The 26406-nt window shown below is 24.4% G+C and overlaps 5 protein-coding genes across 5 annotated transcripts; 4 read left to right on the top strand and 1 right to left on the bottom strand.

Moving 5' to 3' along the window:
* Positions 1-3527: 3527 nt before the first annotated feature.
* Positions 3528-6968, top strand: PVVCY_1103810 (falcilysin, putative; the record flags this gene model as incomplete). Its single annotated transcript, XM_008625997.1, has 1 exon — positions 3528-6968. One exon carries the CDS (start codon positions 3528-3530, stop codon positions 6966-6968), a length of 3441 nt encoding a protein of 1146 aa, XP_008624219.1.
* A 681-nt stretch (positions 6969-7649) lies between these two features.
* Positions 7650-9845, bottom strand: PVVCY_1103820 (protein arginine N-methyltransferase 5, putative; the record flags this gene model as incomplete). Its single annotated transcript, XM_008625996.1, has 1 exon — positions 7650-9845. The coding sequence occupies one exon, from the start codon at positions 9843-9845 to the stop codon at positions 7650-7652; it is 2196 nt and encodes a 731-aa protein (XP_008624218.1).
* A 2969-nt stretch (positions 9846-12814) lies between these two features.
* Positions 12815-16373, top strand: PVVCY_1103830 (protein transport protein Sec24A, putative; the record flags this gene model as incomplete). The annotated part of the gene is made up of 5 exons (XM_008625995.2): positions 12815-15294; positions 15522-15607; positions 15738-15858; positions 15989-16062; positions 16309-16373. 5 exons carry the CDS (start codon positions 12815-12817, stop codon positions 16371-16373), a joined length of 2826 nt encoding a protein of 941 aa, XP_008624217.2.
* Positions 16374-17907: 1534 nt separating this feature from the next.
* On the top strand, positions 17908-23537 carry PVVCY_1103840 (conserved Plasmodium protein, unknown function; the record flags this gene model as incomplete). Its single annotated transcript, XM_008625994.2, has 6 exons — positions 17908-21912; positions 22017-22070; positions 22225-22314; positions 22481-22579; positions 22688-22791; positions 22994-23537. 6 exons carry the CDS (start codon positions 17908-17910, stop codon positions 23535-23537), a joined length of 4896 nt encoding a protein of 1631 aa, XP_008624216.2.
* An 832-nt stretch (positions 23538-24369) lies between these two features.
* PVVCY_1103850 (conserved Plasmodium protein, unknown function) lies at positions 24370-26184 on the top strand (the record flags this gene model as incomplete). The annotated part of the gene is made up of 10 exons (XM_037634558.1): positions 24370-24534; positions 24656-24719; positions 24830-24895; positions 24996-25037; positions 25122-25160; positions 25284-25328; positions 25466-25550; positions 25673-25778; positions 25925-26042; positions 26162-26184. The coding sequence occupies 10 exons, from the start codon at positions 24370-24372 to the stop codon at positions 26182-26184; spliced, it is 753 nt and encodes a 250-aa protein (XP_037490646.1).
* Positions 26185-26406: the final 222 nt, after the last annotated feature.

Raw genomic sequence — 26406 nt, forward strand, 5'->3', positions numbered from 1 at the left:
ATTTAAATTTCCAAAATAGCATCATTAATTACCTTTTGCTCGTGTGTGTTAAAAACATTAATTAAAAGTTTAACATAATGAAAGATAAAAATATAGTTATATAATACACATCCACATTAACTTCCATATATGATATTTATATGGTATGTGTTTTACATATAAAATAATTGGCACGTAAAACTACTGATAATGTATATTTATTAAATGCGTTTAACATTTTAATTAAAGTGTTTGACATCTTTATATATAAACTAAAAATATTATTTAAAAAAAAAAATAAATATATTCATAAACGCATTCATATTATGAAAAAGACAAAAATAATTATTTCATTTAAATTTCAAAAAGCATAAAACAATGACTCTCGTTAATATATAATAAATTTATAATAAATTTTATTAATCTAAAAAAATGCATTCGACGATTTAAGTTTGCAAAAACAATGCAAAGAAATGACGAAAATAAAACATACTGTTTGAGATCCACATAAATTATGCATAGTATATCAAACTTATTTAAATATATACATATATTATATATTAGTTATTCTAAATATATATATATAATATTGACATATATGAACATACACAAATTATGAAAATGGTATAAAACAAAAGGGTGGGGAAAAAACAAAATATAGTTATAAAGTAAAATAAAAACGAAAGTATTTTTGGTTACTTTAATAGTATTTGTCAAAGCATTATAATGTTAATATTTCACAAAAAAATATACATATAAAAAATATAAAATATATGCCAAAAATATGATGAATAATAAATATAATGCTTAGTTGAATGAAACAAATATTTTACCCCTTGTTCTGAAACTGTTTAGCTTAAATATTAATTACTAAAAAGGGCATAAAATATAAATAAATGATATTTACATAAAAATAAAACAATTAAATGTGATGCATTATTACTTTTGTAAAAATTAATTCGTATTCTTATATTTTTTGTCATACTTTTTTTTGTACTTTTTGGGGTTGTTTTCATATTGAATATTGAAATGGTCAATATATAAAAAATTAGAAATTTAAAGATGCTTAGAAATGCATATATGTATATATTTTTAACCATTTCTATGTAAGCATATTATAACAGTGACATTTATGATATATATGTAATAATATTTATCATATGCTAATATTTTTAAATACTGACATATTCTTCGCCTTATTTTTTCTTTATTTAATTTGCTTTTACTTATTAATTTTATAATAATCATAAATAATGATTTATATAGGAAAACCATAAAAATTTGTATATAAAATTGTTTATTAGAAAAATGATTGATAAATACAGCAAGTTTATAATAATTTCATATTTATGTATATTTATTATATCATATATAAAGATTGAATGTTAGAGTAATGTGCTCTGGATGATTGTTTTCAATTCTAACGTCTCTTCTTTTATACAGGAAGAGAAGTATAATAAAACTATGAATGAAAGATATAAGAACTGAGTGGCAAAGGGTCATTCATACTTTATAATACTATTTCCTTCCTACAGTCAAAAGTTTTTTTTAATTTACCTAACTTTATAAATCGATTTTAAGAAGTTTAATTGTTTCAGTGCGAAATATCATGAACCTAATACAATAAATGATGCTAAGATGTAAATACAAAAAAATATTATATAAAGATATCTCGAATTTATCTTATTTGCATATTGCTAATGCCGAAATTGGACTATAATATCATTTTAACAACTATAAATAATTTCTATTTATGTCCTGAACTTTGTATATATAAAATTTGTAAAAGAGAGAATACATATATGTATAACTATAGATGAGTATTATTTTTTAATGTATGAAATGGGAACAAATAATATATGTTATAATTATTAAATATGTGAAATATATAGGAATGCCATCATAAAATGATTTTAAACAAATGAAATAAAAAAAATGTATGAACACAACTTATAAGAAATAAAGTTGATAAATAATACTACAATTAGTATCGAATTTTTAAAGATATTATTTTTTTATTTATAGGATAGTATTTACGACTGATTAATCATAAAGTATAGTTGTAACTACGCAGTCTTCAATTAAAATATATATTTAAATAGTATGTAAAATCATCGACAATTTGCCACGCTGATAAGGAAAAACTATAATGAAAAGGCATAATAAAACAATACAAAAATGTTAATGTCTTTGTATATATTTGCATAGTAAATCGGTTTTTACATTTCTTTCTATATGCCCATTTATATATATGTAAAAAGGATACTATATGCTTTATTCATTGGGAGTTCCATATTTAATGTAATTTTTAATATTGTACTCTTCTTATGAATTTAACGTACCCGTCAATGTAGTAGACACTTAAAAATGATCCATAATATATACAAATGTAAATTATAAAAAATAATATATTATTAGACAAATGATGGTATTTATATTTTCACAGGTGGAAATAATTCAAATTTGTGATGTTACATATTTATGGCATTCCATATATTTTATAATTACACATATAAAGTATATACTTACGCATATTTATATTTTATAGATATTGAAATATTTCTTTCAATTTTCTATACTTTTTTACAAAACATTAATTATGTAAATTGCTCATCTATATGTACTTATAAAATTGAACATTTTTAATAGATCCATTTGGGCATGCATAAACATGTTAAACATTACACATATTTTATATCATTAAGGAGACTTATATACTTTTATAGATTCACACAAACTGCTAAATAAACATATATAAAGAAATAACAATTGGGATATTATATGGTTTGCTGGGAAAATCCTTTCACTATTGCTTAATTTAATGAATTTAAAAAATCCACGATTTGCCTCAAAAAAAATGCAAATGCCATGCATAAATAAAAAAAAACGATAAAAAAATATAGTCCAACTTAATTTAAAGGCATGCAATTGAATAAAAAGGCTTATAAAAATGAATCGAAAAAAAATTGTAATTAGCTAGTAATAAAAAAAAATAATTAATGGTAACGAAAATAAATATAATTACATAGGTGATATGAACAAATAGTAAAAATAAATAATAATGAAAAAATAAAGTAAAAATAATGAAAATAAAAATATACCAAGTTCATAATCGTGAAAGAGATAAGCATTTAAGAAAGCCACATTTTATTTGTAAAAATAACAGGTTGAATATGCATATATAGTACATACGCATATAATATATACATTTATACCTATAATTAAGTAATATCGGGGGCGTAATATCAAGTAACGGGAAATCCTCAATTGCAATCACATAGGTAATTCATACATATATTTTTTTGTAACATTATACATTCACGTGTGAATAAAAAAAAAAAATATATATATAATATATGTTTTAATGCGTACTACATATATAAATTTATGTCGTATTTAAAGATGCATATAGTAAAAGTTATGTGAATAATGTGAAGAAGAAAAAACTATATCTTTAGTAAAAACAATTTTTCGATAATTTCAAATAATATTATACATACGTATATATAACATATAATGCATTTTTTTATATATGTGCAGTATAATAAATGAAATTAATGAAAGTTTTAGGATATATTAACATCATCACGAATTGCGTAAATGGGATTTTATGCAAAGGAGATAAGAAAAGATATAGCATATTTACAAATAATTATATTTATTCAATAAGCACATTAAATAATTATTCGTTTGTTGCAACCATGAATAAAACGCCTGCGTGGGTTAATGAAAAATGCCCAGAGCATAAAAGTTATGATATTGTTGAAAAAAGATATAATGAGAGTTTAAAATTGACTTATACTGTTTATGAACATAAAAAGGCCAAAACACAAGTTATAGCATTAGGGTCAAATGACCCATTAGATGTTGAGCAAGCATTTGGATTTTATGTTAAAACGTTGACTCATACAGATAAAGGGATACCCCATATATTAGAGCATACGGTTTTATCTGGCTCGAAAAATTTTAATTATAAGGATTCTATGGCGTTATTAGAAAAGGGAACGTTAAATACACATCTGAATGCTTACACATTTAATGATAGAACTATATATATGGCTGGGTCAATGAATAACAGAGACTTTTTTAATATAATGGCAGTATATATGGATAGTGTATTCCAACCAAATGTTTTAGAAAATAAATTTATTTTTCAAACAGAAGGGTGGACATATGAAGTTGAAAAATTAAAAGAAGAAGAAAAGAATTTAGATATTCCTAAAATCAAAGATTATAAAGTTTCATTTAATGGTATTGTATATAATGAAATGAAAGGAGCTTTTAGTAATCCATTACAAGATTTATATTATGAGGTTATGAGAAATATGTTTCCTGATAATGTTCATTCAAATGTTAGCGGTGGTGATCCAAAAGAAATCCCAAACTTATCTTATGAAGAATTTAAAGAATTCTATTACAAAAATTATAATCCCAAAAAGATTAAAGTATTTTTTTTTAGTAAAAATAATCCAACCGAATTATTAAATTTTGTAGATAATTACTTATGCCAATTAGATTTTACTAAATATAGAGATGATGCTGTGGAACATGTAAATTATCAAGAATATAGAAAAGGGCCCTTTTATATAAAAAAAAAATTTGCTGACCATTCAGAAGAAAAAGAAAATTTAGCCTCGGTTTCATGGTTGTTGAATCCAAAAAAACATAAAAATTCAGATGCTGATCTAAGTTTAGAATCCCCAACAGATTATTTTGCATGGTTAATAATAAATAATTTATTAACCCATACATCGGAAAGTGTATTATATAAAGCTTTAATAGAAAGTGGTTTGGGTAATAGTATTGTTGATAGAGGTCTAAATGATAGTTTAGTTCAATATGTTTTCAGCATAGGGTTAAAAGGAATTAAGGAAAAAAATGAGAAAAACATAAGTTTAGATAAAGTACATTATGAAGTCGAAAGGATTGTTTTAGAAGCTTTGAAAAAAGTTGTTAAAGAAGGTTTTAATAAATCAGCTGTAGAAGCAGCCATAAATAACATAGAATTTGTTTTAAAAGAAGCAAATTTAAAAATATCAAAAAGTATAGATTTTGTTTTTGAAATGGCATCAAGATTGAATTATGGAAAAGACCCATTACTAATATTTGAATTTGAAAAGCATTTAAATGTTGTTAAAGATAAGATAAAAAACGAACCCAAATATTTAGAAAAGTACGTTGAGAAACATTTATTAAATAATGATCATCGTGTAGTCATCTTGCTTGAAGGTGATGAAAATTATGGAGCTGAACAAGACAAATTCGAAAAAGATATGTTAAAAAAAAGAATAGAAAGCTTTACAGAAAAGGAAAAAGAAAATGTTATAACTGATTTCGAAAATTTAACAAAATATAAAAATGCAGAAGAATCACCAGAACATTTGGATAAATTCCCAATTATAAGTATATCTGATTTGAATGAAAAAACATTAGAAATTCCAGTAAATCCATTCTTTACTAATTTAAATAATGAAAACAATATGCAAGATTACAATAAAACGAAAGATAACCAAAAATTGATTAAGGAAAATATGGATCGTTTTATAAATAACTACATTCTTAATAAGGATGGAAATAATAGTAAAAATGCTGATGTACCAATGTTAGTATATGAAATACCTACAAGTGGCATATTATATTTACAATTCATATTTTCATTGGACAATTTAACACTTGAAGAGTTAAGCTATTTAAATCTTTTTAAAAGTTTAATTCTTGAAAATAAAACAAATAAAAGATCTTCTGAAGATTTTGTTATTTTAAGAGAAAAAAATATAGGTAATATGATGACAAATGTAGCATTATTATCTACTAGCGACCGCTTAAATGTAACTGATAAATATAATGCAAAAGGTTTTTTTAATTTTGAAATGCACATGCTAAGCCATAAATGTAATGATGCTTTAGAAATTGGTTTAGAAGCATTAAAAGAGTCTGATTTTTCAAATAAAAAAAAAGTAATTGAAATTTTGAAGAGAAAAATAAATGGAATGAAAACAACTTTCGCTTCAAAAGGACATTCTATATTAATAAAATATGTTAAATCTCGTATCAATTCGAAATATTTTGCTTATGACCTAATACATGGTTATGACAATTATTTAAAATTACAAGAGCAATTAAAATTAGCCGAAACTGACTATGAATCTCTTGAAGCTATATTAAATAGAATCAGAAAAAAAATATTTAAAAGAAATAATTTAATAATGAATGTAACAGTTGATCCAGGAACTATTGATCAGTTGTTTGCTAAATCAAAAAATTCGTTCAATGATTTATTGTCATATTTTGAAGAAAATGAATTAGAATGCAGCAAAGATGATAATTGTAATAATGTTGTTGGATGGAATAAAGAAATACAAGAAAAGAAATTATTGGAGGGAAACGATAAAAAAAAAGAATTACTTGTCGTCCCAACATTTGTAAATTCAGTCTCCATGTCTGGAGTTATGTTTAACAAAGGTGAATATCTTGACCCAAGCTTTACTGTTATCGTAGCAGCATTAAAAAATTCATACTTATGGGAAACAGTTCGAGGCCTTAATGGTGCTTATGGTGTATTTGCTGATATTGAATATGATGGTACTGTTGTATTTTTATCAGCAAGAGATCCAAATTTAGAAAAAACATTGCAAACATTTAGAGAAGCAGCTCAAGGTTTAAGAAAAATGGCTGATGCTATGACAAAAAATGATTTATTAAGATATATAATCAATGCTATTGGAACAATTGATAGACCTAGAAGAGGTGTTGAATTGAGTAAGCTTTCCTTTTCAAGAATTATATCAAATGAAACTGAACAAGATAGAATTGAATTCAGAAATAGAGTTATGAACACTAAAAAAGAAGATTTTTATAAATTTGCAGATTTATTAGAAAAAAAAGTTAAAGAATTTGAAAAAAATATTGTAGTTATAACTAATAAAGAAAAGGCAAATGAATATATAAATAATGTTGATAAAGATTTTAAAAAAATACTTATCGAATAAGTTTTTTTCACTTTTTTTTTACATATAAACAATGCATATACAATTTGCTTGTATTTAGCACATTTTTGAGACATTTTTAATATATGTGCAAACTGTAGTTTTTCTACGTGCGTATAAACTATATTAAAATTTATCAATTTTATGCTAAACTAATATTCTTTCATTTTTGTAATTGAACCTAACTCAAGCCCATACACACTGTATGCGGTAAAGCGAATGTATAATTTGCATTTAAACAGAGAATTTATTTTCATTATTTTTTAAGCATTATAATTTTGTAAAAGGAGCAATGCAAATATTTGTTTATGTATTTTATGCTCTAAAAAATAAATGAGGGAACATAATAATAGTTGCCAATTTGTGTTTTCAAAAAAAAAAAAAAAAATAGTTTATTAATTAAAATTACACATATGTAGGTATAACATATATTTGTATAATTTTTTATATCACATGTATTTCACATCAAATTTTGTTCATTCAAAAAAATACATACACATCTCGTTGCAATTATGCATAATAATTATTACAAAATTTTATAAAGTAGTATCTTAGTGCATGCAACGGGGTGATTAAAACAAGTTAAAAATATATTTAAAATATAGGTAGTCTGGTTATCTATGTATTTTATAATTAATACAGTTTAAAAAATTAGTATGTAGTGAAAATTATTTATTAGTTACATTATTTGCCAATAGAAAAATGTCGGGCATTATAATTATGTATGTTTGTACTAGTTGGCTCATTGACACACCATTCATACCATATTTTATGACTATCTGTTAATCTCCAAATACTAAAAGAAAGATTTTGTTTATTTTTTAAAAAAATGATTTTATTGATTGGGATAAATAAAGGATACCAACTGTGTAAGTTATCTGTATGGGTACTTGGTTCAATTGACAAATATACATCATTATATAATTTTGAATTAAAGTAACATAAAAAACCATGTAAATATGCATCATTGGTTACTTTAAAATTGAGATTTTTATAACGAGTATTATGAGTATTATCATTTTTTATATTTTTACTTGGTATATCAAAATAAAAACATTCTTTAGGCCCTTCTGAAATTTTATAATAAGAATATAAGTTAATAACATAAAAATTTTCATTATTTCCTGAAAAAGTATTATTACATAGTTTGTAATAAACTTTTGCACACGAAATTGGTTCAACATAAGATAAACAATTTTGTGGGATACTAATCCCGTCTTCTTTTAAATATTTTTTCACACAGTCTAAGCATTCAGGGAAAAGTTCATTATCTCCAAATGAACCTAATAACTCACTAACAATTAAATCTGCTTTAATATCTATATTTAGATACCTCATATCACTATTAATAACTTTAACATTTTTCCATTTTTCATTTAGCAATCGATTTTTTAATATTAAAATAGCACTATCATTTTTTTCTATTGCATAAATAGAATATTTATTTATCTTATTCGTTTCTAACGCTCTTAATGTGCAGTCGACTAACGGTCCTCTACCAGCCCCCACCACAAATATAATAAAATGTCTTTCACCCGATTTATTTATCTTACTTTTATCTGAATTATTATTATTTCCTTCATTTGATAGGTTAGGTTTATCATTATTATGTTTTTTTTTGTTTAGTTCATCAGATAAATAGTTTGAAATAGCTAACTCGTATTTCTCATATTTTGTTTTATCTCTTTCAAATATTTCATAAACTTGAGATGATAAATTATCTTTTAATGGCTGCAAAGGGATTTGTAAATAATCCCAATACGAGCTATCAAACAAAGTGTGGGTATCAAAATTTTCAATTGACATAAACAATCTTTTTAAGTAATAAATACAACATTTCAAATAGTATATATTATCAATGAATTCATTCGTATCCTCTGAATCTTCCTTAACATTTTTACCTAATTTATGTTTATTATTTGTTTTTTCTATCATATTCATTTCATCGGTTTCGATTCGTTTCCCTTCTAAATATATGCCCCCATTTTCTGCATTGTATCTACATTGATGTTCCCCCTTTTTGTGAAAAGTTAATACTACGTCAACATTTTTTCTAAAAAAAAATATTAAAAGATCTTTCAATTTTTTCGGTAAATATGGATATCCAGTTTTTGAGTCTATAACGAATGCATCAAGAGGTATGATTATTAATTTAACAGGTTCTGATTTCCATATATCTAAATTGATATTATTAATGTCAATATCTTTTATGTTTAAGAATTCTATAGCTACATTCAAATTTGAAAAATCAAAATTACAATAAGATATAAACTTAGCCCAAAGATTCCACCCGTTTATTATATTTTCACATGCATCGTTACTACTATCTCCATGTTTTGAAGTATTATTATTAAAATTAGTATTTAGATGATCAATATTTTTTATTTTTTGGGCTATTGGCACTTTTAGAGTTATTGAAACTCCATTGTAGTTGTGAATATTGGAATTAATGCATCTAGCATAATTATCACATTTATTATATAATGGAGTGTTAATAATTAAATTTTTTACTGATATGTAACTTGACCACTGTATTTGTTTATTAAGAGCGTCGATAGAGTATTCGCTAATAGCTTCATCTGTATTATCTGTATCGATCCACTCCGATATTTTTCCATAAATATTTTCTTTCCAAATATCTATATCTTCAAATTTATCCCCAAATAGTGGGCAGACTTGATATTCGGAATTTTTATTATTTTCTTCGTTTGAATTATTGTGACTAATATTACTAAAGTTATTAGAATTTAATGGACTGTCTTTAAACAGATTTGTCACAATAAAATCCGGGCTTATCTCACTTATTTGTATATCATTTACATCATTGTAGTTATATTCTATCCCTATGTTTAAAATTCCATATTTATTTTTTATAGGCATTTTACCCTTTAATTTTTTAATATTGTAACGGTATGTTTTCGTCTAATTGCAAAGGCTTTCCAGCTATATTAATAGTATATATATGTATATTTATTTTAGCATATGACTGCTTTTAGCAATGATAGATTTCAAAAACCTTCATGCATTCAATATGCTTGTTCACAATAACTACTATTAATAGCTTGATTACATATTTTCGCATTCATATGTATACTTTGATGAATAATAAATAAAGTTATTAATATGTATACTGAAAACTGAGTAATATTTTTTACAGCAATTATCTTATTGCCTCCTATAAATATTAGTATCCTTTATTTTATGTATTTATCTAAAGATATAGGATGCATCAATATATTAATGCTTATATAACAATTTTATCCCTCATATATTATATTTAGTAGAATTGTCAAAAATTGTCATACTATTAACTTTTATATACTCTTGTAATCGTAAGAAGGATTGTGCTATAGATGTTAAGAAAATGAAATATATATAACGTAGGGTTTTTGCAGTAAATCATTAAAGAAAATAATGTATTCTATATAATAATGATAATATGATATATATTTTTTAAAATGCATACATTGCATATTTTGTAGGCTTAAATTAGGTTGGTATTAAAATAAATTCACCGTATTTAATTTATACATGCCTGCTCCCTATATTTATAATCATTTATATAAAACATACAATGGAGCATAAATATTAGTATTTGAATAAATCTTAATAAATGAGATATATTATAAGTTAAAATAAAACCATTAATTTTTTAAAGAAAATTAAAGATAATATTATATATAAATACATATTTTTCCCTTCAGTGTTGAATCCTCTTTTATAAACATATTAATGCGTGTAAAGAACATCTTTAATTTTTTCTATATCATAACATTGTAAGAATATATATAGGATATGGTGAATAAAATATTTATTAAGCATGAATAATCAGTATTCTGCATAATAAGAAGTTAAATATATTTATCCTTAACAATATGAATTTTGTAAAAGAAAATGCTCACCTTCTATATACCTAAAAAACATATGACACAACACATGCAATTTTCATTGCTGCCCCCAATTATACTTTTTCTACATGAGATTTTTATTGATTATTATTAAGAAAGTATAATAACCTTTTTACAGTACATCTTTTTATATATATATTTCTTATATCTTGGAGTTTTTCCGGTTGGGGCTATTTTGCATTGTCCATTTAAATACCCTCATTTGGTGCGCATAATAGAATATCTATGTATTTATATATATGCACAGAGTGAGGCGATGAAAAATCCATGTATGTATTACCAAAATGTGGTGATCAATATAACTTTTTTTAAAATCACATATGGTTATAATTGTATAACATATAAACCATAAATGCGTGCAGTATAAGTATTATTTGGTTCACTACTCTATCTTTTTACATTGTCATAAATCCTTATGATGTAAAACAAAAAAGAGAACTCTCCAAAAACTGCAAATTGCCGCATACACATATTTTATATAAAATTAAATTGGCATTGCTCTATATTTATTGTTAATACTCTTAAATATATATACCATGAACGAAATAAAAGTGTTGTATATTTAGGAACTAAACGCATTACAAATGTATATATGCATATAGTTGTGTATATTTTTTGTGGTACTTTTCAGAGTTTTTATTAATTGTGGTAACTATATATATATAAATGCAGGTGTAATTAACAACAATATAATGTCAGGTAATGAGGAGAAAAAAAACATATAGCAAAAAAATTGCCATTGCAATATTGCATATTTCATAATACATCCATATTTATATATGCAATTTTCATTCTGCCTTTTTTGATGGGGAATAATGTTATATTAATATAAAAAGTAAAGTTTTTTCAAACGATTTTACTTATATAAATTAAGATAATTATAATAAGAACTCTAAAAAATTATTTTGCCGCGTAATACATGGAATTATATTGCGATTTTTTAATATAAAATGATACATAAAAAAAAGTATTTTTTTAAATTCTTTAACTATAGCGAAATTCTTAGTAATATATTCATAAAAAAAAAATTTTACAATATATGCAAATATATTGTATTAATACTAAGGATACAAACAATAGAAAAATATACAACGTATATTATTAAGGCATTTACATACATATAAAATATAATTATATTTTTATTATATATAAATGCATATATTAAATATATTTTTTTCTTTCTACTAAATATATTACATATATACATATATGGCACTTTTAAACGTTTTTTTATAATATTGGAATAAAATATTTATTGCTATAGCAAAAATATACAGTTAATTAAAAATTAGGAAAAAGAAATCCTAATAATAGTATTTAAAGGATAAAATAAAAAAAGAACAAATAATAAAGAAAAGTAAAGGAAGTATATATATATATATATATTTATTTATATTATTGATAAAATCAATAAAAAACAGAACGAAATTACATTTATATTTTTTTATTTTTACTTTTACGTAATTTCATGTATTTACGCATTTTTATACTTACATATCTAAATACTAAATATTTGCATAATTTTGTTTGTTCATGGTATTCTCTATGCGCATATTTCTTGATATGTTGCGCATATATAAATAATATAACATTTCATGGTTTTATATAAGTATATATTTGGATATCTAAGTCATGTATAGATGTACATATAATGCCACATATGTTTAATTTGTTATTTTTATATGAAGCCGCGATAAATTAATGATTTTTTCCAACAGACTCCATCAAATGTGCGCTTATATATGTAAACAAAAACAAAAAAGAAAAAATTTACGTATATGTGCAAATTAAAATTGTTAAATTATTATTTCCATCATAATTTATTGTTATTGCGAGATTTGATTATTCCATTTGCGATTTGTCGCATTATTGAAAACAAAGTCGTGTCACATATTTTTTTTTTCAAGTTTATTTGATTTTTATGACTTTACGAAATAAAAAATGCAGCCACATGATAGCAATCGAGGGTTAAATAATTTTAATAACAGTAGTAATCCTAATAGTAACAACAATGCATTAAATTACAACAATCAAAATAATATGAATGCGCCAATTGCTAGCCCGTTTTCATATAGTGGTAATACTACTAATAATATTAATAGAGGCGCTGGAAATGTACCACCTATGGGTAATACTAATGATAATGCGGGTTATAATACTGTAAAAGGAAATCCAAATTATTACAGCGGGCAAAATTACTATGGCACACAAAATCCAGTGCAACATAGCGCATATGCAGCAAATTCAAGTAATTTAAATGAAGGAATGTATGGTAGGGAACCCCCCAATTCTAATCCTTATTTAAATAATCAAGGACAATATATGGGGGCGCAAAATGCATATATGCCAATGGCAGCTAATATTCCAAATAATAATGCTAGCGCATACAAAGATATGGGAAACAATTTAAGATATGATGCGAATAAACCTATGAATAGCGTGCAGCCTATAGTAAATGATACATATCAAGAATTTTTACAATTTAATGCCTTTTCTCATTTTGTAAAAAGTTCAGTAAACTATATGCCAGCTAATGCAACATTAAAACAAAAGACGCACGTTCCATTAGGTTTTACTATACAACCATTAGCACCAATACCTGATGGATATCCAGAATTAGCGTCAGTAAATTTTGGCAATTCAACTGTTGTTCGATGTAAAAAATGTAGGACATATATAAATCCATTTGCTCGATTTGAAGCGGGAGGGAAAAAATGGAATTGCAATATGTGTTATAATATAAATGAAACACCACAATTTTATTATGTGCCATTAGATGAAAAAGGCAAACGAAAAGATTTATTTCAAAGACCCGAATTATGTACAGGCAGTGTTGAATTTATTGCACCAAGTGATTATATGATACGACCACCACAGCCACCTGTATATTTATTTTTAATAGATGTAACAGTAACATCAATAAATTCAGGACTATTAGATGTTGTTTGTAATACAATTAAAAAATTACTACCAAAAAATAATGATGAAAATGCTACTAATGCAAATAGTAATAATAAAAAGGTGTTTGATTCTCGTACATTAATTGGTATTATAACATTTGATTCAACTATACACTTTTATAATTTAAATTCGAATTTAAAACAAAATCAAATGATGGTAGTGTCAGATATACAAGATATTTTTATCCCATTACCTGAAAATATTTTAGTAAATGTGCATGAATGCCAAAATGCAATTGATAATTTATTAGACAACTTACCAAATATGTGGAGGAATAATAAGATGAGCGACTGCTGTGCAGGAAATGCATTAAAAGCAGCAGTTATGCTTATAAAAAAAGTAGGAGGCAAAATATTATTTTTTCTTTCATCTGTACCAAATATAGGTGACTTAACAGTTAATGTAAATAGAGAAGCAAAGGATAAAGGCAGCAGTTATAAAAAAATATATAATTCTAGTTCAAGTAATGGTAATTCAGATTTGAAATTACGAGAAGTAGAAATGCTAAATCCAGCTAATAATGAATATGGAGAATTTGCGCAAAGTATAACACAATTTCAAATAGCTGTTGATTTATTTGCATGCCCATTATATAATTTAGATTTAGCCAGCATATACCCATTAATAAAAAATTCAGGAGGTTCTTTATATTATTACCCACAATTTAATGTACATCAATATAGTGATAAATTAAGAGAAGAATTATTATTTGCATTGACAACTGAAACTGCATGGGAATCTGTAATGAGAATAAGAATAAGTAGAGGCTGGAAAATTACTAATTGGTATGGCAATTTTCAATTTAGGGGAGTTGATTTATTAGCATTACCTAATTGCCATTCTAGTCAAACCTTTAGTATTGTTGTAGATTTAGAAGAAAATGTAGTACAAGATTCAGTAGTATATGTACAATCAGCATTATTATATACCAATTCGAATGGGGAAAGACGAATACGATTACACACATATGCATTACCAGTAACTCAAAACATTAAAACAATTACAGATTCAATTAATCCCCAAGTTGCTGTATCATTATTATCACATCAAGCTATAGAAGTAATAAAAAAAGGAAAAATAGCTGATGGCAGAAATTTAATACAAACCTTATGCTCCCAAGTATTATCTACACAATTGTCATCATCAGAAAACTCACGACTATTACCTATATATATTTTAGGTATGCTAAAATCTGTTGCATTTAGAGATAGTGGAGATGTACCACCCGATATGAGAATATTTCATTGGTCAAGAGTAGAAAATATTCCAGTCGAATCAATCGAAGCATACTTTTATCCAAAAATGTTTAGTTTACATAATCTTGAAAAACATCATGGAAATTATGACGAAAATAATAATTTTGTATTTCCTCCAACCCTTAATTTGACATGCGAAAATATGACTCAGGATGGGTGCTATTTGGTGGAAGACGGCGAAAACATAGTAATGTGGATAGGAAGGTATGTTCATTGAACAATTTTTCTTTACCATCCCTTTTTCCGGGGGGATATGGCGAAAATATACTATTAAATATATAAACTAATGAGCGAATGGAATAACTTGTTGATAGAGAGAATATATTAATTAATGCTACATATGATAATGTTGCAAATGATGTTTGTTTTTATATGCACAGTATCATGTATTTATGTGATTACAATTTTATATCCCTTTTTATTTTTTACAGAAGCATAAATCCTCAATGGATCTATTCAGTTTTTGGTGTTCAATCACTTGAGCAATTAAACTCGGAGTACGCAGAAAACCATATAGGTAATTAACGAATGAGAACAATGCACATGCGTTCATGTATATTATACATGTTTATAATTTTATGAGGTGGTGATATATATTCATTTATTTATTCAAATTTTCTTCGTTATTTTAAACATTAATTTTTTAGGATCAACTGATAACCCTTCTAGCTTACAAGTTTTAAATATAATCAATGCATTGAGAAAATCTAGAACACCATCTTACATGAGATTAATGGTAGTAAAACAAGGAGATCCATTGGAATACAAGTAATATATCGTTTTATTTTCTTAATGATTATACATTACATTCACAATGTACATATATTGTTATATATATGCCATTTATTTCTGATTTCTGTATCTTATTTTTTCCTTTTTATCTTTTATCGCTTTTTAGATTTTTCTCATACTTAATAGAAGACAGATCTCAACACATGATGATATCTTTAAAAGAATTTTTAGCAAAATTTTGTAAGTTTAGAAAATAATGTATATTTATAATTCTTTATTTTATCAGTTTATATCTTAATAATGAAAATTATACATAAATCTAAAGTAGCAATACTTGCTGATATATGTCTTGCATATATACCAAAAGCAAAATCCATAAATTATTCTATATGTTTTTAATTGCGAATTTATGAATTATTACGCTTTTGTAAAAAATATAGATGGATATATATGTATATTTTTTAATTTTTTTTATTTTTGTTACAGATCCAAAGTATCCGCAGTTTACCCCTTCGTTGAGCAACCCACATGCTGCAACATTCGACCGTTAATTTTTTCTCCCTTTTTTTTTATATTTTGAAACAATATTTTAAATGGAGCATAAAAAGATATTCTTTACAGAGGCCAAAATGCTATACCATTCTTCATTTTTGTTCATGTTGAAGGTAGCATATTTATATGTTTACAAAAGAGTGAAAAAATTATAAGAATATAATGTTTTTTGGAATAAATATAAAATTCCTTTTATAATTATATCTCAAACCAATGACCTACACATATTAATTTCATTGTTCACTTTAACAAATTATATTTCTTGTTTATACAATATATATTGTATATGTGCGCATTTTATTATTACCTTTATTTATTTTTTTATAATTGTAGACTCTCAATTTAAAAAAGACCCAAATGTTCATATTAAAATATATAAATATATGTGCATGTTTTTTTCTTTTTATTTTTTCTTCACATCCCTTACATTTATATGAAGTTTATGTTGATTTTTTTTACACACTAGAATAAATAAATACATTTTATTTTTTAAGAATTTTTAATATTGAAAGAATTAAAAAGAACATTTGTTTAATTATTTTATTTTTATCATTAATAATTTACGTTAATTTTTAATTGCCATTAAAGACAGGCAAATGAAACGCTAATATTAAATTATATAATTGCATTTTCTTTGTTATAATTAAATGATTTGTATTCATCGTGATATTATAGATAGATATATATAATTATATAAAAAGGGTGTTATGGAATATATGCAAAAAGGAAAAAGATTGAGAAAATTTTTCGGAAAATACAGAATGTAACCATGTATAGGTAGTAAAATTGCGTACAATATACTGCCTTTCCTATTTACAAATACTATATATAATTTTTTTCGATTTCATTAAAATTGAGAAACATTGTTCCATATTAAGGTTGTATAAACCAAAATTAACTTGTTTATTATCCCCTAAATTTTTTTTGTGCATATTTATATATAAATAAAAAAAAAAATCGACTATTTTTTTAACTTTTCTGCCATAAAAAAATTACAATTTTATTTTTACATTACTACTACACTACAATTATCATTGTTATTATTATGCATATATATATTTTTTTAATTTAATTTTTGTTCATAATTAAATAGCAAAATTTTGATAAATATGTAAAGTGTCCTCTTTTTTAAATGGTAAAAATATTTTTTGAAGTAAGAAAAACATAGGTTTTATATCATTACAATATTAAAAGGCCAGAGTTAATTATTCTTTATCTTTGCGAAATATATATAAAATCCTATTCGTTAATAAAGAGGAACATACGAGGAAAACTCTTTGTAATATATTTTTTGATGTAATAAGGACAAAATTAAATATGATAAGTTTTTAATTCACTTTTCCAAAATGATGCTAATCTTTTCGTTATTTAGCATCATTTAAAATAAATAACCCATATCATTTGACAGCATTTGCTCTCAGTGAAAAAAAAGAAGGAAAACTAAATTATATGTAAAGGAAAAGAAGGCAACAATGCATTCTTTGTGTTGCGTTTTTTCTTAATTAAATATACATATATATACACGAATGCAAGATGAATCCCAATAATAAAAACTTTGCTTCGCCGCAAGTTAATATGCCAAGAAATGGCATGGGTGATAATAACCATCAAAATAATACAAATATATTAAACTCCCAATATGGTAATAATATAATGAATGGAGCATCAAATTCGTCATCTATCAATTATGGTATTAGAAACCCTAATTTTCAAAACAACGAAAATGGGATATATAAGACCAGCAATAACAATAATTTCAATAGTTCAATGATGCCCAATTTAAAAATGAAAAATATTATCCAAAAAGGGAATGATAATTCAGTTAATACAAACATAAATAATAATAACCTTATAAATAATATGAACTATACTAATTTTCCTAATACGATGAAAGGAAATATTGATGATATTAATAATAAAAATAATTATAATATGATTAACACAAATAATAAAGTTTCTATCCCCAATATATACAGGAATATGGATGCAAATAATAACAATAATATCGATCCATCTACTATTATTTCTGGTAATACTTCTAGTTTAAATACACAAAATGGAAGTCAAGGGGGAAAGTTGAATAGAGTCAAAAGTATTGATTTAGTTAATAGAAATCAATTTGTTAATAATATGCGCAATATGAACAATTCAGGTAATGTTATTAGAAATAGTATGAATAATATATATATGAATATGGAAAATGCCAAATCAGGAATTGATAACTTCAAAAATACTTCCATGAATCCAAATATGAATACCATGAAGAACCAAATGAATAGTATTGGAGTCAATGGAAGTAATAACGCTCCTAATATTAATAACAACATGAACATGAACATAAACGGCTACAAAGGCATGCCTCCCTTTCAATTTTTGAATCGTACACATAGTCATAAACTTGACAATATCAGCAACATCAACAATAATAATAGACGAAGCAACACAGTTGGTGCTTCTAACAATAATGCTAATGGGCTTATTAGAGACATTGGACTTCTCAAAAGTAATGATGGAAGTAACGTGACTAATCAATACTATAATGCGAATAATTTACAGGGTGGTATGATAGATCATAATGGTAGAAACATTCCGAAAAATCTAAGTTTGAATTTAAATAAACTTCCAAATATCAACAATAATAATAATGGCAATCCGAAATATATAGATAATAAGGCTCCTTCTATGTATAATATAAACAATAACATGCATATAAACGAAAATAATGAAAATAATAGAAAATTCTCCAATATGCAACGAAATAGTATAAGCATATATCCCCAAGGATTTACTGAAAATATAAATTCAATCCCAAATAATGAATTAAATAACATTCAAAATTTTGTTCCACCAAAAACTGATTCCTCTTCTTTAGTTGGTAACAACGGAATTAACCCTGCACACTTAATGAATATTGCCAAAAATGGTGACAATAAGAATTTGAGTGTTCCGAAAAAAAGGAAAAAAGGGAAGGATAAAGATGCAGTTACATTAAGTAATCCAACTAGCAATCTACTAGAAAACAACAGTGATAATAATATCACTATTAATCAAAATATAAATAATGCATTATTAGGCCAAAATACCGAAGAATTAACAAATCAGAAAATGTCTAAGAAGAAGCAAAAAAATAATGATAACAATCCTTCAAAAAATGAAGGAAAAAGGAAAAAAAAAATGATGGAAAATAAATTAAATAATATACCCACATTAGCATATCCAAACAATGAAATGTCTTCAATTCCCAATCCTATGAGCCAACAAGCTGAAAATATATTAATGAGAAATGTAAACAATGTAAATAGTGCATCCAATCAAGCCAATTGGCCTGGTTTTACAACTACACAAAAAAGCACCACCCCTGGTACTGATTTTATAAATAATGGGGAGGTAAATGGCAGTAATAATAATCAATTAAGTTCTTACAAAGGTTCAACTACGGACGAAAACAAAAACAATAACAATGCAAATAAAGAAATGATGCCAAGTGGCGATCAAATGAAAATAGATCCTAAATATATTTGGATATTTTTGAATAATGAATTTAACAATAACAAAACAAAATATGCTCAGATATTACCATTATTAAAGCATTATTATCCGAATCGATTAAATGATTTAATAGTTCTTTTAGAAAAATATTCTTTAATAAGTTCGAATTATATTATTAATTCGTCCTATCAGTTGCAAATGAATCTTATCAAAAATTATAATAGACTTGAGTCTGAAAAATCGGGTAATACAAGTGGAAATAATCCATTGCATAATGAAAATATATCCATTTATGATGGAATGAATTCTAGCACTTATAATAATAATCTAGAAAATAACATAATTAATAATGAATTAAACATGAAAAATATTGAAGCACGAAATATTGAGAATGCTAACATTGACAATAAACTGTTGAATAGCATAAATAATAATTTCAATAATCTTATGTATAATATGAATCTTGATGAATCACTAATACGTTCAAATACTAATGAAGATATGATTAATAATAAAAACACTACCAAAGGTAAAAAAAATAATAGTAAAGAAAATGCTATTAAGGAAGAAGGAGCTAAAAAACCGAGAAAACCACGAGTGAGTAAAAAATCACTACAAAATAATAATTTACCTCTTTTAAATATAATCAATGGAACTGAAAATAATATATCTATAGAAAATTTACAAAAAAATAATGAATTAAAAATTAATGATAATGTTTCTTCTATTGGATTTGGTATACACAATGATCCAAATAAAATTATGGAAAATGACGTAGCCAAACTTTTAGAAGCAAGCAAAAGTGAGTTACTGGAACAGTTGGGAGGAAATAACATAGATAATGATGTTAATAAAACCCCCAAAGTAAGAAAATACAGAAAAAAAAAAAAAAATGATGGTGATAATGAAGAGGGGAATACACCCAATGTAACCCTCGATGGAATTCCGATAGACCCTATACAAGGCTCTCCTAATAATAATGAAAAAAAACGAAAGAAAAAAAAAAAAAATGAAAACCCTGATAATACAAATGGCGAGAATAGTACTGAAATTCAAAATTTACTATTAAATGATAAAGGAAATGAATCGATATATGCCAATAAAATTGATAAATTAGTTATGAACAATAAGGAAGAAGATATTATTAATACTCAAATACTAGATAGTATCGTTTCTGATTATAAAAAAAGTGAAAATAATAATAACCAGGGCTTAATTAACAATAATGATTATGGCGAACGAGACAATAAAAACCAAATTGGCGAAGAGAGTGGTGATAAAGAGAAAAAAATAGAGGAAGAAATTAACGAAACTAAAAAAAGAAAAAAAACAAATAAAGATGGAACAAAAAAAGAAAAAGGATTAAGAAAAAATAAAACGAAGAAAATGGAACTGGCAAATATTCTTCAATCTTATAATAATATTAATGGCATGAATTACGCATTAAGCGAACAATACAATAATTTATATGGGAAAAAATTCGCAAATATTAAAAAATTATCTTATCCGCAAAATAATTTATTAGCATATTTAAAAGAAGTTGGTTTATATAACAGTTTTTTAGGAAAAACCAACAGGATTAATAGTATGAATGCAATAAGGAAAAAATACAAAAAATTTAGCTTTTGTGTAAATAAAGTATTTAAAAAACAAAACATAAATGACATAATTACATTAAATGATAATATAAATAATAACAAACAGTTTTTACCTTTATTTAAAAAAAAAGATATACGAAACTTAAAAAGAAAAAATTTATCCTTTTTTATGGGCAAATTAGACTTTCAAAAGATTGACTTATTAATAATAAAAAGAATTCATATATGTATAGAAAAAATAAAAAACACACTTGGATTAACTTGTGTTATAAATAATGTAGAGCAAATTATAAAAATATTAAAAGATGCATTTAATGATAGAATGAAATTTATATGGCCCATGATTGAATTTTCAAACAATTATAGATTGGATCAATATTTTCATGTATTAGGAAAAAACAGAAATCATCTAAATTCAAATTTTAGAGACACACGAATCGTCGTTAATCAGGTACATATTTGTGATGATGTATGAGAATTCGATTTATTTTCATGAATTTTATCAGATGACTTAGGTATATATAAATATATATTTGTATATTTTCCCTTTTCCAGAATATAAATTCATTAATAATGTACTTTAATCAAAGAGACATCGATGGCAGAATGGTAAGAATGAAAAACATTTAATATATGCGCCGATATATGCATAGGTGCATATATAGAAAGAAAATATACTATTTTTAAAGTCAAATATATGCGATATGTGCACATATATAATGAAACTAATCTTATATGATTTATGTTTTTTATTTTTCTAAAGATTGAATATTTGAAAACCCAAATGAGACCAAGGAAAAGGAAAAAAAAAAATAAAAACAAGGAATCGTTTATCGAGGATAAAACTACGGAAGTAATTTTCCATAAACTTAAATTTTATAATGTTTTTATATATTTTATACATAAATGTATTAGTATGCTTGCGAAGATAGATACGATATTTTTCATAAGCATGTATTGAAAAAAGTATTCTTAATATACACCTATCATATGTATACTTGAATTCAATTTTTCTGCAGTTTTTCAAATCTATTAATACAATTCCCACAGAAAATACCGCAACTAATAGTGGACATAATTTGGAAAATGCCCAAGCCAAAGCAAATGAATTTGCATTTGTTAGTAGAAAAATAAATAAACCTACACATATACAAGCACATGCATATATTTACTAATTTTATAGAATAATAATATATATATTTTTTTTATGACCTCACACTCAACAGGTTGGTTATAATCAGAAAAGGTTATTGACGCAGATTACTCCATACGACTATAAGAATATTCTCAATTCTTCTATTTGTAATAAAATATTTACGATAAAATGGAAGTAAGAAATAAACAAATAAAATAATAAATGATGCGCATGTTGAATGATCATTCATACAACATGGCAAATGTTTAACATTTTTCGTTTTGTTTAATACTTATAAATAGTAATAAGTATTTATAAATATCTATTAAAGATAAATCTTTGTTTTCCTTTAAACATGCATATACATATACATTATTTTTATTTTTAACTTTTAAAGGGAACAACAAACTGCGATTATTAATAATCTGCATTATGACATGATTCCAGACACCGACGAAATAAGAAAAAGGTTTGAGAACATATATATTAGATATATGGGATATAATGATAAAGAGCTATCATTAAAATTAGAGAATACAATAAATCCTGGAAAAATAAAAATGTCCAAAAAAAATAAACATCAATTAAAGGGAAAAACACGAAAGAAAAAAATTGGCAAAGATAATGAAAACTTAGATAAGGAAAATATGATTATAAAGCCAAAAAGAAAATATGAAAGGGTAAAACCTCGAAAAAATAAAAATAAAAATGGAGAAAATAATCAAAATGTTATAGAAAAAAATGAAAATGGCGAAACTATTGAAAAACCTGAAAATGTTAATGACGTTCCAAAGAAAAAAGGAAGAAAACCCAGAGAAAGGAAAAATAAAAAAAATAAAAACGCAGATCCAGAAAATAATGACATGACTGATCATAAAGGCGATCCTAATAAAGTGTTACAGGCATCACTGGATTTTATGAATCCAAATATGTTTACATAATTTATATCCTATATATATCTGTATACACATAGCATATTTTTTATTTAAAATGACGTAATATGAAAACCATTGTTGGCGTCGTTGCAAGTGCGCTAGCAGCATTTCAGTGAAACTGATGAGTCTATAAACTCATATATATATTTATTTCAGTATATTTTTAATGCTCTTGATCATTTAATGCTATAGCATTATGATTATTTATTATGTTATTATTTTTTTAAGTTATACTTTTTGGATTATTATCCGCATCATATACATGCGTGGATATAACTACCTTGTCATTGCAATTTTTATCAGTATATTTTCATTTTTGGTATTATTTTATATGATAAATTGCTTCATTATTTTTCGTCTTTACTTAAAAATTAATTGATTGCTTTATTTGTTTTTTTTACAACTTTTTTATATAAATTTCACAATTGAATAAAAATATAAAAAAATAAAATAATGAAAAAATGAGTATAAAAGCATACCTAACTTAGGAATGCTTTTTTTTAGTTCTGAAATATGGGGATATAAGTAGTTAATTTAAAGGTTAATGTAATGAAAAATAAATATTTCAATGTATATACACGTATGCCTTATTTATATTAAATATAGGAGTATCATTCTCCTAAATTTTTTTATACCTTTTAAATTTTGAAAACTTGTGTTATTGTACATTCGATATTTATTTTTTCTATACTTTTGTTTATCAACACATTTTTCATTTATTTTTTTAAAGAAGTTTATTGTTTTTTGATTTGCACAATTAACATATATGTCTTTTTGTTTTATTCATATATTTTTTTATTATTTTTTTGTGTATATTTTTTAACCACCCAATTTAAAAATGATACTAGATTATATGCTCAGAAAAAATCGTCTGAGCAAGTATGAGAACACAAACGGAAAAGTTAAAAGCGACAACATTAATATTTTGAAACAATGTTTCGAAAATGTATCCATTACTCTTATATCATTCGGATCAATTATCATAGCAATAAACCTTTTCATAGTATTCAAAAAATTAAAATAAGCAAATGCATATGGTTTTAATCTATATACATATATGCATGGGGAATGGTCTAATGCTCCTCAAACATCCTTATTATTAATGATTTTTTATATTTTCAAAGAGTCAATTCTTCCTTGGGAATATAGAGATTTTAAATTTTTATAAATTGTTTTCTGCCACATCGGGTTTGTTTTATCATAATAATATGAAGGATGTGTTGAATTACGAATAGTGTATATATTTGGCATGTTTTAGATACTTAAAAATACATCATACTTTAAAATAATTGGTACAGGAATATGGATAACCATTGTTGCACTACAAATAATAGCACAATTATTTTCTTCTAACTTTTTTGAGAGTAATATTCTATATATATATATATAGCTTTAATGCTATCAATTTATTTCTTTAGATTTTTATTTTTTGAAACAACTCATATATGTTCTCCCCTTTTGTAGGTTCAACGCATTTGTTTATAAATAGTGAAAAGGACAATGATGGTATGTTAAAAAAATTGTAATATAGATGATTAATTATTATATTTTTAACTTAAAAAATTGTTTCTTTCGTTTTACTTTTATTAGAAATTGATTGGAATTTCTTTGATAGCGGACTATTTTTAGGTACAAAAAATGGCCATAACAATTTTCATATTCATAGATAAGTAGTATAAAAAGAAAACTTAAGTGTGGATATTTGTATATACAAATATATACTATATAATTTCTTTATATTTTTAATTTAAGCTAATATATTATCCTTTAGTTGTGTGTCTATCATATCTTTCTACGGTAAATAAAAATATTAAGCAAAATATATGCACCCCAAGAAAACATATATTTATTTTTTCTCTTATTTTTATATTTATTAGCAAATAATCTTATTTAATATGATATAAAAATATAAAATGACCATTTAAATGTTACAGGAATATTCTCATACATAATAAATCCAATTAACGTGGCTAAAGAAGGATTTTTGTCTATGGCGAGCTTTAGCTTTTCAATGAATTTGTAAACACATATGATAAATCGGAATAAAAAATAGAATTATGAAGAATGAAATAATGAACTCATTGTTATTCAAAAACATTTTAAATCATTTATACTCTTGTATTTATAATTTTATTCATTAGGATGTTTTTGACGTCTCAGTTCTTATATGTGTTACTAAAAATCCACAAAATTAGAAGGGTAAATTTTTCGATGTACAATCCTTTTTTTTTACCTGGATTTGCTTGCGTAATATTTTAGACACTACACGCAATACACTTATGTGTATGATCATACTTTTTTGTATATAAAAATAAATCATTTAAATAATCATGATATATTATTACATCCATGTTTCTATATACATTTTTTTGCTGTTTTTTTTAAATTATTAGCTATTAGAATCAATGAAAACTAATATACAATCAAAAATTCGGGATAATTTATTAAATAGTCAGATAAAAAAATATAATTATAAACAAAAAATTAAAAGCCATAATATGTATGAAGAAGGTAATTTTTTATGCAAACATTAAATTATTGACAGATACATTTAATAGGAAAAAAATACAAATTTTATTGAATACTTATAATATATTATTTTAACTATTTAATTTTAATATTTGTCTTAGAAAACATGTGGCTAGTTAATTGACCATTGGCATTAATACAAGGATATTAAAAGAATGAAAGAATATGATCGTATTAAAAGAATAATAATTCAAAATTGTTGCAGTGTATCGCTAATATATTGTGATATTGTTTATTTATAATTCCCATCTGTTATTACTTTTTCTTCGTGATGGGTTTGTATTTATTGTATAGGAATCTTAATGTATACATAAGTCTACTTTATATGAATAAATAATAAATTGGG

The sequence above is a fragment of the Plasmodium vinckei genome (genome assembly GCF_900681995.1).
Source record: "Plasmodium vinckei vinckei genome assembly, chromosome: PVVCY_11".
NCBI classification, from domain to species: domain Eukaryota; phylum Apicomplexa; class Aconoidasida; order Haemosporida; family Plasmodiidae; genus Plasmodium; species Plasmodium vinckei.